The sequence below is a fragment of the Podarcis gaigeae genome, assembly GCF_964106915.1.
Source record: "Podarcis gaigeae genome assembly, chromosome: 9".
Lineage (NCBI taxonomy): Eukaryota > Metazoa > Chordata > Lepidosauria > Squamata > Lacertidae > Podarcis > Podarcis gaigeae.
Window position 1 is genome coordinate 57,096,762 of NC_139685.1, and position 17,936 is coordinate 57,114,697.

Sequence of the window (17,936 nt, forward strand, 5' to 3'; positions counted from 1 at the left end):
AAACTTACCCGCTCAGGATTCACGGGCAGCGGAAACGTCCGCGTTCTACGCATGCGCGAGCACGTCGCACGCCTCGAGGGAGGGGGAGCAAAAAAAAAAAAATGCGACGTGCGCGTTTGCGTCAACGCATTCTCTGGCCAATCGGGCGCGGAGGGAAGCGAGGTGGGCGGAGCCGCGGGAGGAAGGGGTACCGGCGAAGGGAGAGCGAGGTGTGTGTGTATGTATGCGCGCGCGCTTGTCTGTGCGTATTACAGGTGGTGCTCATGAGGGCTAGAAACTTGACGGGCGGGGGTAGGTGGATTTAACAGCCCGGGGTAAGGCGAGTCGGGACGGCGGGCGCTGGGTGTCATTGTAGGGGAGGCGGCCGGCGGCTTGTTCCCTGTTAGGTGCTTTGCGTTTCCTATAAGGCCTGGTTCAGGGCTGGGGTTAGGTTTGATGAGGCCCTAAGCTACTGAAGGTATTGGGGCCCTTTATTTGTCCAGCTGTCCTTTGTCATCAACAAATTGTCGCTGTTTTTTGTGTTAAATATATGCTATATGGTAATTTATAGACCTAATAGATATCTAAAGCCATTTGCACATAACAGAATGTGTATTTTATCAAAGTAATTGTTGAACTGAAAAACAATAAATATATTAACATTTTTCCTTTAATTTTTTTGGGGCCCCCCAAGAGAGTGGGGCCCTAAGCTATAGCTTGTGTAGCTTATACGTAAATCCGACACTGGCCTGGTTCTAGGACCGTGTTCTTATTTCATGTATCAGAAGGTACTTTCAAAAATGGGCTGGGAGGGGATGCTGTCTGCTTTTAAAGGTCCCCAAGAATCCTGAAAGGGTTGCTTTTCCAGTAGGTTTCAGTGTAGCTTAATCCTCCTTAAGGCTCCTGCATAGCTTACTTTGAGAGGAAGTTATCATTTTGTGGTTTTTCACTTGCCCTCAGAGATAGGTAAGTTGATGTTCTCCAGATGTTGGGCTGGGTGAAAGGAGTGGGGGTGTTTACTTACTTAGGCTATAGTCACAAAGCCGAATTCCCACACCATTAGTTTTCCCTAAACCTGTGCCACTGCTGCTGCCATTCAGCCTGCAGCCTTATTCCCTCTGTAACCTTAACTTGACGTTAACATGGTAACCGTGGGGGTACAGGTGCAGTACAAAGCCAGTCAGATGCAAATATTGTATCGGGTTGTATTTGAGGACACCTAAGTTGGCCATAGGGACGCGGGTGGCGCTGTGGGTTAAACCACAGAAGGTCGGCGGTTCGAATCCCCGCAATGGGGTGAGCTCCCGTTGCTCGGTCTCTGCTTCTGCCAACCTAGCAGTTCAAAAGCACATCAAAGTGCAAGTAGATAAATAGGTACCGCTCTGGCGGGAAGGTAAACGGTGTTTCCGTGCGCTGCTCTGGTTCGTCAGAAGCGGCTTAGTCATGCTGGCCACATGGCCCAGAAGCTGTACGCCGGCTCCCTTGGCCAATAAAGCGAGATGAGCACCGCAACCCCAGAGTTGGCCAAGACTGGACCTAATGGTCAGGGGTCCCTTTAAGTTGGCCATGCACATTGACTTCAGTGGATCTGCCCTGAGTTGGGCTTGGAATGATGATCGCTCAATATATTTAGCAAATGTTTCACTGAATTGTAGAGTTGGAAGTGACCTCGAGGGTCATCCAGTCCAAACCCTTGCGGGTGGGTTGGGAAACCGTCCCACATCCCTCATGTCACCCAGTGGTGTCAGATGAAGCAAGAATCTGCTCATCTGGAGCTAGTTTCCCAATATATAAACATATTAAAATAGCAGTCCTATATGTGTTTACCTGGGAATATGAGTAGCTCATGAGTAGCTTTGCATAGGATTCTACTGCTAGTTGTTGTTTTTTTAAAGCTGAGTGTCTGTATTACAGTCGTTTGGAGAGAGAGGTGAAAATGTAGATATATGTATCTAGCATCTCCATGCTAGATCAGAGGTCAACATTATTATTAATAAACAAACAAACAAGTTTTGTATGCTCCCCTTATGAAGATGGTAGCACACTCTCAATGTGAAAATGCATCTTAGAGAGAGGGTTATGGCTGCAACCACCTTCACCAACCTGGTTATTCTGGACTGCAAGTCTCACTATCCCTGACCATTGGCTATTGGGATTTGCATTCCAGCATCATCTGGAGGACCTAAAGTTGAGGAAGGTTGGTCTACATTATGCACAGGAATTATCATTCTTTACAGCTGTAGATTGTCTTGCGTAAAAGTCTTCAAACTATATGCACTCTTTAAAAGCACCCCAGCCATTCCAAAATACAATATTTCATAAATGGCTTTTTGTTACAATGTTTCCAATTGAAAAATTGTGGAGTGGAGGGAAACCAAGCCCCCTCTGATCCTCCTGGTCCTTCACATCTCACTATCTTTCCCCCAGGTGATTTCGAGCAGATCCTCCAGATGTCATTGGACTCTATGAGCCCTATCCAGCTTGGTTAATGGTCATTGAAGATAGGAGTTGCAGTCCACCAAGAACTGATGGGCCATAGGTACCCCACCCCCACTTTAGAGCTTCAGAGGTCACAGGTGGCACCTTAAATGGATCCCTGCAAAAAAATTGTTTACCTGCAGTGTTAACCCTGAACTGGAATAATACAATCTATGTTGATTGCTGTGGTCAGCAGTCGGGCTGTCAAATTTGTACAGCCCTGCTGCAAAATGAGGTATATGAAGTATACCCCCAAATGGCTAAGTGACTAGTTTAAAAGTTCAAATTTGGCCCATAGGTTGCTAAAGACACTTATTACTAAGGGATTCTGAAAATGGAACTTTTTGACTGAAATCCTTTGCTGATTTAAGTGGAATTAAGCTCTTTTGAACTCAGTGAAATATGCTTATTCTCCCTCCTACAAAATAGTGACTGTCTGCTGCTGCTGCTGCTCAAATGTCGATGGATGCACAGGCTTTATAGATTGTGTCCTTACTTACTGGACTTAAATAAATAGCATGATTCCTTTGCAGAGTTCAGTTCAGGCTATAATCCTCTAAATAGTGTATTCTGTTAACTTGCAGTTTATTGCTTTATACATTTTCAAATGCTAAAAGCAGCTTTCATTACTCTGTTATAACCAGCAGTAATATCAATGGCATCCGTTTGCTTCACTAGCCTTAAAATTAAACCTGTAGATTTTAAACTGTTTTTCCCCCCTATAGGCAGCCTGTTTATTGGTTTGGAGCTTTGCAGCCCGGTTTTATTGTTTGTCTTCCCTTTTTTTCTTTCTTTCAGGGGAACACTACATACAAGGAGGGGTATCTCACGGAACTCCTAAGATGTTTCCCTTAAAGGATGCAGAATTGGGAGCCTTTACCTTCTTTGCTTCTGCTCTTCCGAATGATGTTTGTGGGAGCAACGGCCTGCCCTTGACGCCAAACTCCATAAAGATCCTGGGACGCTTTCAGATTCTTAAGACAATTACGCATCCTAGGCTCTGCCAGTATGTGGACATTTCCCGTGGAAAGCATGGTGAGTGTGCTTTCTCCCCCCTCCCTGCCCCATAACTTTGGGGTGTGTATGTAGGAGTGTTACAGTAATTATTCTGTGCATGTGTTTCAGAGCATTAGACTTCAAAGCAGCCGTCAGCATTTTTTCCCCCAAGACGGCAGTTTGCTTTTCCCCAGACTGACTCTGTAGCAGCATTTTTCAGGCTTGTCTCTGTTGTTGCACATAACAGACACAGATGTATGCTGCTGGGCTGCAGGCCTTTGTTATCCTGTAGTTCAGATCACATTGATAATTTTTAGGTATTTCCTTTTCTTTTTCACACTCTGCTTATCTCTCTTTACTCCATTCCCCCCTCCGCCCTCTGTTCCTTCGCATGCTTTTTTGGGGGTTTTGTTCTTGAAAACTGCAGGCTTCTTTCAGTCCATTTGTTCCTTAGGTTCCTGCAATTCATCAATCTGTCTTTCTTTTTATTTAATTCTTCAAATCTCTCTTTTGAAGTTCAGAGTTTAAAAGAAATGTGCTCCACAGAAGGCGGCCTCGACAGTTCTCTCCCAGTCCTCACATTTTGGAACTTATCAGTGTGCCATATATCATGCTGAAGATGAAATATAAGCTGTAATTTACTTATTCTGTTATTTCTGTTTGTATACTGCCCTTCATCCAAAGATCACAGGGTGGTTCACAACATAGAAATACAAAATAAGAACACAAAAATACATTATAAAAATAAAAATAAACCCATAATCTCCTACCAAACACACATTTTAAAAGGCCATAGGATGTTTATCAGCCAAAGGCCTCGTTATAGAGAAATATTTTCACATGGTACGTAAAGATATGTAATGAAGGCACCAGGCGAGTCTCTCTGAAGAGAGCATTCCACAAATGGGGAGTCACTCATTCTCATGTTGCCACCCTGCGGACCTCATGTAGAGGAGGCACACGAAGAAGGGCCTCAGGTGACGATCACAGCGTCTGGGTCAGTTCATATGGAAAGAGGTGGTCCTTGAGGTATTGTGGTCCATTTAAGGCCTTCTGGATCAAAATTTGGGGCACAGGTGGTGCTGTGGTCTAAACCACTGAGCCTCTTGGGCTTGCCGATCAGAAGGTCGGCAGTTCGAATCCCCGCAACAGGGTGAGTTCCCGTTGCTCTGTCCCAGCTCCTGCCAACATAGCAGTTTGAAAGCATGCCAAAAAGTGCAAGTAGATAAATAGGTACCGCTCTGGTGGGAAGGTAAATGGCGTTTCCATGCGCTGCTCTGGTTCGCCAGAAACGTCTTAGTCATGCTGGCCACATGACCCAGAAAAACTGTCTGCGGACAAACGCCGGCTCCCTTGGGCTGTAAAGCGAGATGAGTGCCGCAACCCCAGAGTCGTCTGTGACTGGACTTAGCTGCCAGATGTCCTTTACCTTTTTAGGTCAAAACCAGCCCTTCAAATTGGGCCTGGAAACTTAATTGGCAGCCGGTACAGTCAGGCCAGGATGGGTGTAATATGCTCAAACCATCTTACCCTAGTGAGTGGCGTGACTGCCAAATTCTGCACCAGCTAAAGTTTTCAAACTGTTCTCAGAGGCAGCGCTACACATAATGTGTTACTAAGACGTTACTGGAGCATAGATGACAAAAGTTAGATTATCCTTATCCCAATAGGGACACAGCTAGGTCCGTAGCCGAAACTGATGGAAGGCACTCCACACCACCGAGGCCATCTGAGCGTCAAGCAAGATCAAAGGGTCCAGAAGTCCTCCCAAGCTATGTACCCACTCCTTCAGAGGGAGTCTAATGCCATCAAGAGCAGCCACCTCGGTGTATATCTCGTAGGCCACGGAATGTTTCAAGTCAATCATAGAATTGTAGAGTTAGAAGGGACTTTAACATGACTGAAAAAAGGAGATTTCAGGTTGAACTATGCCCATTTTAGCAGGCAATTTCCTTTGCAAAATGCCATCTCTTAAGTGCATCTTTTTAATCTTACATATTCCTACTGTGAGAAGAACTGCAATGCTATGTGTGCAGCGTGTCTCTGTATGCACACAGAGGGCTCCTTGAAAGATACAAAGCATTCCTCACAACTTGCCTGGCATGCTGCTCTAGGTGCTTCTTATAATCGGCTGTTCAGTTTTTCACTTGGCTTTATTTGTTCTATTTACATTTTTTATTTTCCCATTCTCATGCTGGATATCACATGTGACCTGTCCTTTAAAGGGCATTGTATTTTCCGAAAAATCTTACACATCGCTTAGGAAGACAGGCAAACTAATATCAGTGTACTGGATGAAGCAAAGATCACCAGTGCAATGATTCTTCAACACAACTTTGTTGGACTGGTCATGTTGTGCAGATGCCTGATTATCACCTTCCAAAGCAACTACTCTATTCCAACTTTAAAATGAAAAGTGTAATGCTGCTGGCCAACAAAAGAGGTTTAAAGTTTGTCTCAAGGCAAATCTAAAAAAAAGTAGTATAAACACCAACAACTGGGAAACACTGGCCTGTGAGCGCTCCAGTTGGAGAACAGCCTTTACCAAAGGTGTCATGGGCTTTGAAGACACTTGAACGCAGGATGAAAGGGAGAAACGTGCTAAGAGGAAGGCATGCTTGGCAAATCCACACCGTGATCAACTCCCGCCCAGGAACCAATGTCCCCACTGTGGAAGGACGTGTGGGTCCAGAATTGGCCTCCACAGTCACTTACAGACTCGTCGTTAAAACCGTGTTTATGGAAGACAATCTTACTCGGCTACGAGTGATCGCCAAAGAATAAAAGTTAGTTCAGAAGTCAGGGTTTTCCTGTCTTCTATAAACTGTTCCAAACTTATTCAATATGATCGTGCTTTCTTGGTATCTTGGCAGGGGTGGAGGGTGACTGTTACACCTGGGATCAGTTTTATTACTTTTAAGTGAAGTTTCTTTTCTTTTACATGGTGAATTTTATTTAACTGTAGCTTTTGCTGTATAGCTAAGCAGAATGTCTGGCAAAGCAGAGGAGAAGCTTCACATTGTAAATCTGTTTTAAAGGAGAGGTGGTTGTACATAGAATGGCAATATTCTTATAGCTATACAAGAATAATGTATTATGACGCAGCCCAGAGAGGAAAATCCAAAAATAGTCTTAGCTGGCGGTGCATTTTATAACAAAATTAGTGCAGCAGAATGGATGTCCCCGTCACGATCTCTTTTTATTTGTTTGAATTTCCATGGACTTCAAATTGTAACGCCATAAAATACAATACAAGATATAAAAGAAACACTACAAATGCATTTAAAAACCAATGTGGATATTTAATGGGATGGATATACCATCCTCAACCAAAATCCACAGACCACCCAAATGCAGCTCAGGGAGCACAGTTTAGGAAATCCTGCCTTAAATAATGCTGTTATCGGGAACAATGTTGACAATTACTAAGATTTTGGTGGCTGCCACAGCATCATGTTCAGGGTAACTGTTCCCCATTATCCCAGTTGTGGATAATAGTAAGGCAATCGATACCCCTGTGTGAATGGAGTTGGTGAGGGCAGGAGAGGTTTCAGCATGAGGCACTGTTTTCCTTTAGTTGATCTCTGAATACCTATCCCTTTTTCACCAGTACAGTCCATTCCTAAATAACACGGTTTATATATTTCAGTTGCTTAAAAGAGAAATCTTACTGGTTTGGGAGAGGTGGTACTTGCAGTGGATGAGCTGTCAAATCGAAAGCTGGTGTCTGGCAGGGCACTAGGTGGAGTGGGCGGTAGGGTTTTCTCTTTACCCCCTTCCATTGGCTGTCTTGAGGTATTCTTTAAATAATGTATTCCCTCTCATTCGATCCAGCCCCAGGGCATACATGCCATATTGAGGGCATATTGTGGGGATGGAAGGATTCAACAGATCTTAAGCCACCCCCTATCAACTCCCAACATGCTACTGAAATGCCGTCCCGCCCCCCATTTCGACCTTTCCACCATCAGTGCACTGATGTCAGAGGAACAATGTCAAGGGACCTTTCCAGGGCTGGCACACGATTCTTATAAGTATGGGCCTCTAAAATTATGTCCTGTTGGGGACCTGCAACTGAAATACCGTATTTTTCCATGTATAGGACGCCCCCGTGTATAAAATGCCCCCTGTTTGGGGGAACTCAAATTTTAGTAAATGGGGGGAGATGATTCCATGTATAAGACGGCCCACACTTTTTAGCATAATTTTTAAAGAAAGAAACCTAGTCTTATACATGGAAAAGTATGGCACTTTCTTGCATTAAAAAAAGTAAATTGTAAACTAAGCTTTATGTGGGGGAAATGGTGTGATGAATGTTTGTAAATGTACAAAGGGAGCGAGTGCTATGCCTTAAAATTTGCTCTCCTTCACAGTAATGGAGAAATGTTCCTTTTCAAAAACAGTGGTCTATCTCCTCAATGTGGTAAATAAAAGAAATGGAGAAAATAACAAGCGAGTAGGTTAACCCATATGTACTTGTAGCAATTGAAACAATTTGTATATTTTGCTATTATTATACTAGTCCTATTCCAACAAAAAATGATACCCACTTATGTATTTCTTTCGTTCTTGTCTTCCTTCACTTACACAAAAAACTTGGTAATTTTGATACTGAAAGAGTAGCTAATATAATACTAGAAGTTTCTAATACATTTCCAAATGCATTTAGAAAAAGTAGAAAATCAGACGTACTGGCCGTGAAACTGACAAAGAAACTTTCAAAAAATGGCAATAGTTGCTAAAAAGAAATCTTAGTTACCTTTTTCAAAAATGACCCAAGGCAACATAGAAAAATATAAAATGTATACAATATTCAGAGTTTATAACCAAAATAATAATAACAAAATCTTTACCATGCTAAAAGCACACACTCCATAAAAATTGCCTAATCAGAAACTGGTGGAATACAACCAAAAACAAAAAAATATTGATCAGTAAAAACAGCCCATCAGAGAAAATTTCCATTTACTCTAACCCCCCCCAATGGTTGTTGATGTAAAATGAGGGGGGGAAATGCTCATATATTATCTACACTGAAATTACTCTAGACAGTTTTTGGCTGCAAATAATTGCCATCTATGTGTTAATTTGGTTATATTTTGTGTAACTCAGTATGATTTTCTATTCCCCTAAATTAAGTAGACATCCTCTTTGTATTAGGAGATGCAGCGTTACCATAATATGGTTTTAATTTAAGTGGGATGCAAGAGTGAAAGTGTTTTTGTGCCTGTGTGCACTGAGATACTAAATCTGTCTCTCTCTGTATATTTTTCATCAGAGAGGCTAGTGGTTGTTGCGGAACACTGTGGAAAGAGTCTGGAAGATTTGCTTCGAGACAGGAAACCAGTGAGGTATGGTATCAAGAAAAACATTGCAAGGAAACATGCAAACTGAAAGGTTTATCTACTTTAAGTTACAAAGTCCAGATGCACTTTTTCTTTTAAAACGTTAACTACCTTTGCAGGTCTAACAGATTCAAAGCTGACATCTTCCAGTACTTTATCCTTCTGGCAGCCAGATAAACACATGCTTAGGATGAAGCATATATTTACTTCTTCACAAAAGTTTTACGATTTTACGATGAAAGTACTGGAACCTGCCATCCATTTCTTCCAGTATGCTTTGCTTGTGTTTTAAGTTATGTTTCAGATAATGAGTTTTTGGGGTTTTTTAAAGCCAACCTGAAACGTATTGAGGAATTGTGTGTACATGACAGTTCTTGTGCATTAGTTGTGCAGGGTTTTAAGCTTCTAAATGATGAATGTTAGTTTCATTTCTGCCTGAAAAGAAAATGAAAGTATATATCTTGATGTTTCCCTACAGTTTCTGTATTACTATATGATATAAAGTGCAGCATCAGGTTCAGGACATTTGATATTGCTGTGTAATGTAAAATGCAGAACAGAGATTACAACATTATTTTCTTCCAGCGGACAAAGGAGTACATTCTACCCAGGTGAGGGGACCAGGAAGCCTCTGCCATACCTCTGCTCAGCGCAGAATATAGCATGGCAACCCTGTCTGCTTCTGGCCTTAGACTGGTAGCATAGCACAGTATCCCTGTTGATATGACACATACAGAGAAATGACTGTGTGGATACAGGAAGTGCCTTTTGCTTCCTGTTTGCACAGTTATCTGAAGCTGTAAATGGAGCTTACAAACTGTTTGCCCATAAAGTCTGCATGCATGGAGCTGCTTGGCGTAATTTGACCCTCTTCGGGGTACAGATTGTGCAGGTAGATTGTGCATGTGTACATTTTTAGAATCTTTAGGGAATGGGGCTGGATTTTGGCACAGGAATAGTGCTTAGGAGGATTTCCTCTGAGAACGCTGCATCCCTAGGATTAGGCTCTTACAGTGGTGTCTGCGTTTTGATAAATATGAAAATAGGGAGAGAGAGAGAGAAACTTTTATTGCACTAGCCAAAAGCCATAGCATCATCCAAAGAAGGAAAAACAAAAAAACAGTTGATACATATGCAGTAAAACCATGATCAAATCTTCCAAAATTTCTTATTACATAGAATAAAAAGTAATTTTCAAATAAAGTGTGCAAATTAGATCTCAGAGTCCCCTTTGCACTCACCCCATAAATGAGACCAAACTTGTGCTGTAGCTGAATTCTCCAGCCTTGGCCTTACCTGGCTTAGTGTTAATATTTCCATTTCACTTTTGTTGAATTTAGATTCTTTCCTACTGATTTAGTTGGCTGGCTTGAAGACTTGAGGGGCAACTTAACACATTTTGAAATGGATTGGAAATAATGTATCTTAGAAATTATTTTACCACCAGGTCATTGAGTGCCAACTCCTGCAGAATAATCCCCAATTGTCCCCTTGGCTATAGAGCAGAAACTGAGAGTGCTTCTATCGGAGTCCTGCCATTTGTGCTTGGCATATGGATGGAGTGAGCTCTAAATTTTATTTTCATTGCATGTTGACAGATATTGGTTTATAGATTATACCCAATGAGAGGGTGCATGTCTGTTCAGTGGATATCAGAGATATATAGCAGATTGCTTAACAATTAACAGTTTGCTGTGATGGAAGACTTCTAAGCCCCTGTCACCAAAGATTATAGATACCACATTTCCTAATGGTACATTAAAACTAGGATATTCCTTTACATTATTTACATCCTGTGCCTTCAGAATTAATTTATGTTCCTAGGTGATTTAGAAGGGAGTAAGGAACAAAAGCACAATAATAAATTGAGGGTATTTTTGTCAATTAAGTGGTATTTAAATCTTGCCGAATAAAATAAGAACTCAGTAAAATAAAAACATACTCTGTATTTTAAACTTTCAAATCATTTCACAAACTCTTTTCATTGCTTTTTGTAATTGTAGCAACCCTGTAATGTAAGTCAGTATTGTTTTCTCCTTTTGCTTGGTGAGGGGGTGTTGAAGCTGAGAGATAGTGGCAGAAGCAACATTTGAATTGGGGATTTGTAGCTTTGTCACTTACCTGGGAGTAAACTCTATTGAACTTCATAGCACTTGCTTCTTAGTTTCATATACAGGGTTTCACTTTTAGGCACTGAGTTATGTCAGCTCTCGGGGATTCTACTAAGTCCAAAATAATGTTTTCGTCCAACCTATATCAAAATGCTGTACTGTCTATCTAAAGTATCTCCAAAGTGAGTTTAATGTTAGCAGTTTGCCTTCATATTTTTTCCTGAAGCATTATTTGAATGTCCAGTCCTTTAATTCCCCCTTTGCCCAGCAAGGTAAAAGACTGAAAGCTTTTTCTCACCTATCTTAAGAGAAATGCCCAGCCAGTGGCAATTTTTTATGGAAGCATAATTTCTTTAAAAAAAATTAAAGCCCAAATCAGAAATGTGCCTCCCTCAAGGCTTTTTGTGTGTGTATTTCTCAAGACAGCATATGCAGCAAAATTTTGAGTTCGTACTATGCAAAAGAGAAGCTGTTTCACCTCAGGGATACTTTCACTGAGACCAACTGAAACATTTCCCATTGTTTTTCAGTTAATTAAAATTGACATCTTTTTGTTTCTGTCATAAGACCTTTCAATAGCCAGAAATAATTTAAGAAAGAGCAATTCCCAGTTATGCTATTCAATCCATCTCCGTCAATTAGCTTTGTAGGGAACTATTTGGGGTCCTCCCCCCTACTTGTTTTGATTATATTAGCTCATGATAGAACAGGTTTTATACCCAAAGTTGATATGCATGCTATTGCAATTAATTTCACAAACTGTTATGGAATGGGAGAAGCTGTCCTTATGGTTTATAGATTAATTCTTCTTGCACTTGCCAGGAAATAAGTCCTTTGCACCTGTACCGCAAGCTGATGTCAAGTCAGCAGGAAATCTTCTATTAGGCTGTTGCTGAAACTGAAGATATACCATGGGTGGACGGTCCATCTTTCCATGCATATTGCAAAACAGCAGGCTATACAGCTGTCTGATAGTTATTTGCAGTTAATCTTATGAAGTCATGCATCATTATACCGATTACATATGAGGTAACGTTTGCATAGGTGTTTCGGCACAGTTCTGTTTTTGAGTCCACGAGAACCGTCCTCCTTTTTCTCCCCCTTTCCCATAAGGTGGTGATATTCCACTAGGACACTACTTTAGAAGAGCTTATCAGAATTTCTAACTCCAAAGTTAGATATCTGAAATAGTTACGCTACATTTGGCTTCTCTTGTAACTCAGTCAGGAAGCTAAACATTCCACAGAAACATTGCAGCACGCTTTTCTGTTATGATCTCTGTGTATCCCCAGATGGATACATTTTGGATAATGGAAACCTTTTGTTAACCGTAATGATCTTCAAAGCCTCTTGAGAGTATATTATTACCTCTACCATACGTTCTCGGCAACCTTGTTGAAATAACCTGGGCAACAGTATAGGTATAGTTGTAGAAGGTGAAATGTTAGCAGAACACTCAGCCCCACGAACACTGGGAAACTGATATAACCACTTCTCAGTAGGTGTCAGGATCTGAAACATTTGGTTTAGAATAAAGAACTTCAAGAATTAGACCAAGGCTGTAAGCCTATGCATGCTTACAAGAGAGTAAGCCCCAGTGAACACGGTGGGTAAGCATGCATTGCATTTCACAGTAAATCATGGACAGCTTGGTTTTCTTCTGTCTGCATCTCAAATGAACTTAGGGCACATCTGAGCTGATAGGATTCCTGATAGTACTATAGCCTCTTAAATGTGTTCATTGGAGGTGGCTTATTGGTTTCTTAGTCTGTTAGTTTTTTTGTTATATATTTTGTGTTCTCATTTCGTATTTTTTTGTTGCAAAGCTCTTTGTGATCTTCGAATGAAAGGCGGTATACAAATTTCATGAATGCAATGCAATAATAAAAAAATAATAATGACTGCAGCTGTAATTGCATTTTGCAAAATGTTGTGGCTTGAGAAATTTTTCCGTCTGGATATTGACTCTAAATCTGACTCTGGAATTTAAATATTGGAACAGCAACTCGATATCAATAAAATTGCAGTATACAATCTTGGAAAGGAATGTGCTATGTTTGTAGCCTGTCAGTAGAATGGCAATCTTGTTCATAAGAGTAACTGCCATATATGTCTGTCTGTCTACATAGCAAAAGATTGTCATTTAACATTTATTTGTTCAAAGTACAAGCAAATAATCAAACTGGATTTTTCATTCTAATTAGAATATTGGTTTCAATTGAAATTCAACAACCTTATTAAGTTCTAGCTAGCGTCATGCAACACAACCCTGTTTCTGTTTACTCAGAAGTCTGACTAGGCTCCATGAGGCTTGCTTTCTAGTAAGTTTGTCGAAGATTGTAGCCTTAGTGGTTTTACAACTTTGTAAATTGCCTGCCTTTGAATTCCAGTTTTTCTAGTCAGAGGTGCAGAGTCCTACAAGCTACCTTTTAAAGCTGTTAGTTGAGAAATGTTTTCTTCTGAACACTGAAAATAAGCACACATACCATTCTGTTATTATTTTTTCACATTATCCTTTAAAATGCCCTACTTTCCTTTTTGAAGCCTTTTGCAATTTTACAATCACAAAAGCCAACAGATGGAGTATTTAGATGGCTTTTGGCACCTGCATTATGCCTTTTGAATTGTTCTGAATTCGTGAGCAGAGTGGTCATAGTATGTCTTCAATAAAATATAGTTGTCATATGTTTCAGAGGTTATGGTTTTGAAAAATTACCAGTGAACCATCAGAGAGATACAGAGGTATAATATGTTATACATAGACCCTTTGATCGGAAGCAGACTCTGTCTGCAGCTGTTTACTAGCTTGGTGGAAAACATGATCTGACTCGGATGAGTAGGTTTTATTTGCTCTTATTAAACTATTGTCTACTCCATGTATTAGATGTCTTTGTTCCATCCTCTGCTATAAATGCATTACCGTTTGTATTGTGTTCTAAAATCAAACGGGAGGTAGGCTTTATATGAAAAAGGTTCTCCAAAGGGTAAACATGTAGCTTATAAAAAAAACAAAATAAGATGAGGAAAGGGGTAAGAGGAAGGCAAATGTTTTCCAGCAACTGAACACTCATATGATTCCAATTCAGAAGCAGCCATTGATACAGCTTCAAGGGTTGTGTGTGTGGTGCTTTCATTTGGAACACTGAAGAGGCCTTTGGCCCTCTAAATGATGTTGAGTCTTCAGGTCCGCGGTTGACCCTAACCATTGGTTACGCTGACTGGTGCTGATGGGAGCTGGACTCCAGAAACATCTTGAGAGTGACAGGTTCTCCTACTCTGTTTTAGCTAATGAGATGAATATGTTTAGGTTGGATTAGGAGATTGGAGTCTGTGGAAAGTGAGCTCGTTTTGAGTAAAATCAAGTTTTTGGGGTGACACAGTTGAGTAGCTATTTCTAAGATAATTCTTTTGAAAATACTGAATACTGTATGTCTCTCAGTAAAAGAAGGATTAAGGAGAAAGGGGCATAGCTCAAAATGCAGTCTTTCTGGGCTAAAATACCTTTCTACAACACCTTTCTGGAACTAATTATTATGTTTTCATTCTTACAATATAAACATGATTTAAGTGTTGCTGCTACGGATGTAGGAAAGTGCAACCAGTCTGAGCAAATAAGCTGAAGAGCAATGGAATATTAAAATAATGGGAAAGTATGGAAGTAGGTATTCAAGAAACTTCTTTTAAAAAACACACAACTATTTGTCACAATCAAGTATAACAACATATATATAGTTAGGTATTTGTTTATTTCCATTTTAATCCTTTCCCAGTAATTCATTTCCAAAATAGCATTTATTGGTGTGAAGTCATGAAGCAAAATAAATCCATTAGTCATGTCTTGTTTATGCACTATCCAATACTGCTTTTCTTAATTAGTTTGAATTTTTAGTAAATATAAAATGGGAGATGAAGCTGGTATGCAAAGTAATTCAATCTATAGCAGAAGGTGTTAATGTAACAATAAACGTTACCACTTGCTTTGAGCCAGCCTGGAGGTCATGTGAAATCACATTTTGTTTTGCTGAACCAGAATTCTCATGCCCAAACCTGTGCCAGCTAACAGGTTTTGTGACTAGGATCTGAAACCACAGTTTTAAGCTGGTTTACAAAGCATGCAGTAAGCCTCTGAATGCCAGTTACTGGGAATCAGAGGGAGCGAGAGTTGTTGTTAGGCTCATTCTTCCTGAATACTCATTTCCATCTCTCCCTGCCCCCAATAAAAAAACAGCATTCTGAGTCCCCTATCTTTTCAATCCTCATTGATTTTGGGAGGGTATTTTTTCGGTATTTCTGCAAATATTGGGGTTCCCGCACACCTGTTTATACTACCCTCTGTTTGTGGATGGTGCCATTTTGGTTATATAAGTAAGGATCCTCACTCAGAGAATGAGTTTGCTGTTGGAATATGTGATGGTGATTCTTCAGAGCCTTGACAAACCTCTTGGAAGACTGTTACGCCATGAAAATGGAAGCGAGCTTGATGTTGAATGCTGAGCAGACAGGAAACAAAAGCAAGCAGAGAATGGAGACTATTCAAAGAATATATAAGATTATATTGTAAAAATGACGTTATCTTAGCAGAACTGAATGATACTTGTATATAATTAACAAATGGAAGAAATATACTAGAAAAATATACAGGAAAAGTTATAAAACAAACTGTGCGATAAAATTAAGACAATAGAAAAAGTACAACGAGAATGATTGGAAGTTTCAGAAGCCTTTATTAGAAAAGACAGGATGTTATAACCAATATTCATTTCTCATTGTTAACTCTCCTTTATTTTTTATTTTTATTTTCTTTATCTTTTTTCTCTTATATTTTCGTGTTTAATTTTGCTGTAACTATTTGTAACATATATGTAAGATGATATTTTAAATCAATAAAGACAAATTTTGAAAAAGGAAACAAAAAGGAAAAAAAGCAAGCAGATCTAGACCCCAGCTGGCCTGCTGCACACTTGGAAGCTTAAGCTACTCTGTGGAATTTAAACTACATTTACATATCACAAACCATGATTTCACAGAGTATCTGAGTCCAGCCATTATGCCCCTTATCATAAAGGACATCATTAATTTCTTCATAGTGAAGAAGAATTAGGATAATTTGCAGCATGTTCATTTGCAAACATTGATCCAGATGATTTTGCTCACATCTTCACATACACTTCTGTAGCATGCCTGATCAGCTACTTCTTTTACTTGAATACAGATGTCGTCTTTGCTTGTTTGCAAAAGCTTTTAGTCCCCAAACATAATGCTTACTTCGTGCGTTAATGCCTTGCCCTACTTTTCCTGTGTCTTGGAAGTTTCTGAAATAAATGGCCTTGTTCAGAAGTAATACTTGCCTAGCGTTTAGAGGAGGGGTAGGCAAAATGGTGCCTTCCAGATGTTGCTGAACTATAACTCTGTTGACCATGGGCCATGCTGGCTGGGATTGGTAGGAATTTGAGTCCAAAAACATCTGGAAGGCACTGGATCAGTGACCCCCAGTTTAGAGTTTGGAAAATCATCTGTTCCCTCACATACACAACCCCCGTTCTAAAGTTCAACATTCCTTGCCAGTTTAAGTGAGCCCAAGAATGTTCCTAAATATATACTTTGAGAACCAGTTTAAGAGTGCATCAGGTTGGCATGTAAATGTTTGCACTAATGCCAATCCAAAAAAGGGCAGGGAAGAAATAGAGGTTTTCCACAACATAAAAATCAGTTTATGAACAGCCAAAAAGATTACATTGCAAAGACCTTCCTTAATAATAATCATTCTTTTTTTAAGTTTACAGCCAGTGAAAGGAAGAGGAGCCTGTTAGATCTTACCAGGCAGGAGAGCTCCCCTTTTAGAAAGTCCTGTTCCTAGTTTCTGCCACCATATTTCCAGTAGAGATGGGCCAAAGAATCTATTTGATCTGTAAGGCCACCGGTCACTCACCTGAATTCGTATCAGATGCCTTAGAGTGTGCTTTGATTTTTCCCCCCCCCCTTTGCAACTGTGGCTTGCATTCGGCACTGTTGGTACCACATGTCAAGCGATGCTGCTGGGGTCAGATCCATGCTTGAGCTTCCAGTTGGAGCTCTTGACTGAATCCAGTGTCTGCTGAAAGCATTTGGTGCCAGATTTACAGAGTGTCAAATGCAAGCCATGTTTGTAAAATGACTATTTGGCAGATTTAACTTCAATTCACTGTTCTGGCAGGGTGTCAGATCCACCTGATATGATAAATAGATGTTTAGAAGGCTTACAATAAGGAATGCACCTACTTTCTTCTATGCTCACACACAGACGTGCACATAACATTCCCTTGGGCACAAATCACTTTTTCCGTCCTCCATCAGCATTCGCTTGCTTGGGAGCTGATCAGAGCACCTCTGCCGCTGAGAGTTTGATATATGTGTGTCCGTGTGCATTTGTGTGCATATGTCTGGGAAAGGAACTGGAAGCTCCCCCTTTGCCATATTTCTTTCATCTCTTTTTGGTAACAGATAATGTGCTGCTTCTGTGCTTTGACCAGAACTCTTAACTTCTTATTGTGATTGTCTGATGGCATTCTGTCTTGCAGTGCTAACCATGACAATTACAGATAGAACTTTCATGGTCATTCTCTGCAAGTCTTTCTCTCCCCCCACCTCCCAACCAATATTTCTGTGCTTTTAACTGATAGGGCCTTTGGAGTAGGGGACAACGGGAAGGGAAGGATTTCTAAATAGCTGAATAATTGAGATACTGTGAAAGATGAGATAGGAGAAAGATGGAGGTTAGTTTTGCCTATGGAACTGGCTTTTGAACTGGGCTTTATAATAGTGAGAAAATCCATTATCTCATCTTTGAAATCACTTTTTGTTTTGTTTTTTTCCTGTGGAAGTCCTACACTAGATGTTCTTTTTCTCCTTTTCATTTTACTATGCATATCAAATTGAATTTGACTTGCTAAAAAGAGGGGGGAGGATTTAAAGTATTTTAATAAGTTTCTACTCAGTTATTGTCATCTGTTGAAATGGTGTGTTGAAACCCAGTGCATAAACCTGGTGG

General features: G+C 40.3%; 2 protein-coding genes across 10 annotated transcripts in view; one reads left to right on the forward strand and one right to left on the reverse strand.

Annotated features, from left to right (window-relative positions):
- AIMP1 (aminoacyl tRNA synthetase complex interacting multifunctional protein 1) overlaps positions 1–88 on the reverse strand; it is a 36,345-nt gene extending 36,257 nt beyond the window's left edge. For all 4 annotated transcript variants that reach the window (XM_083756815.1, XM_083756814.1, XM_083756818.1 and 1 more), the window contains exon 1: positions 9–88. The gene's annotated coding sequence lies outside the window, so the exon portion shown is untranslated. The remainder of the gene's footprint in view (positions 1–8) is intronic.
- A 70-nt stretch (positions 89–158) lies between these two features.
- The window catches only part of TBCK (TBC1 domain containing kinase), an 80,813-nt gene continuing 63,035 nt past the window's right edge, over positions 159–17,936 (forward strand). Inside the window, exons 1-3 of one of the 6 annotated variants that reach the window (XM_083756422.1) lie at positions 159–241; positions 3,256–3,492; positions 8,732–8,804. In XM_083756422.1, the coding sequence (XP_083612548.1) occupies positions 220–241; positions 3,256–3,492; positions 8,732–8,804 (332 nt within the window). In that variant the 5' untranslated portion in view covers positions 159–219. Of the gene's footprint in view, positions 458–850; positions 946–2,886; positions 2,997–3,255; positions 3,493–8,731; positions 8,805–17,936 lie in introns of those variants that run through there. The other 5 variants (XM_083756425.1, XM_083756423.1, XM_083756421.1 and 2 more) reach the window with 5 other exon arrangements.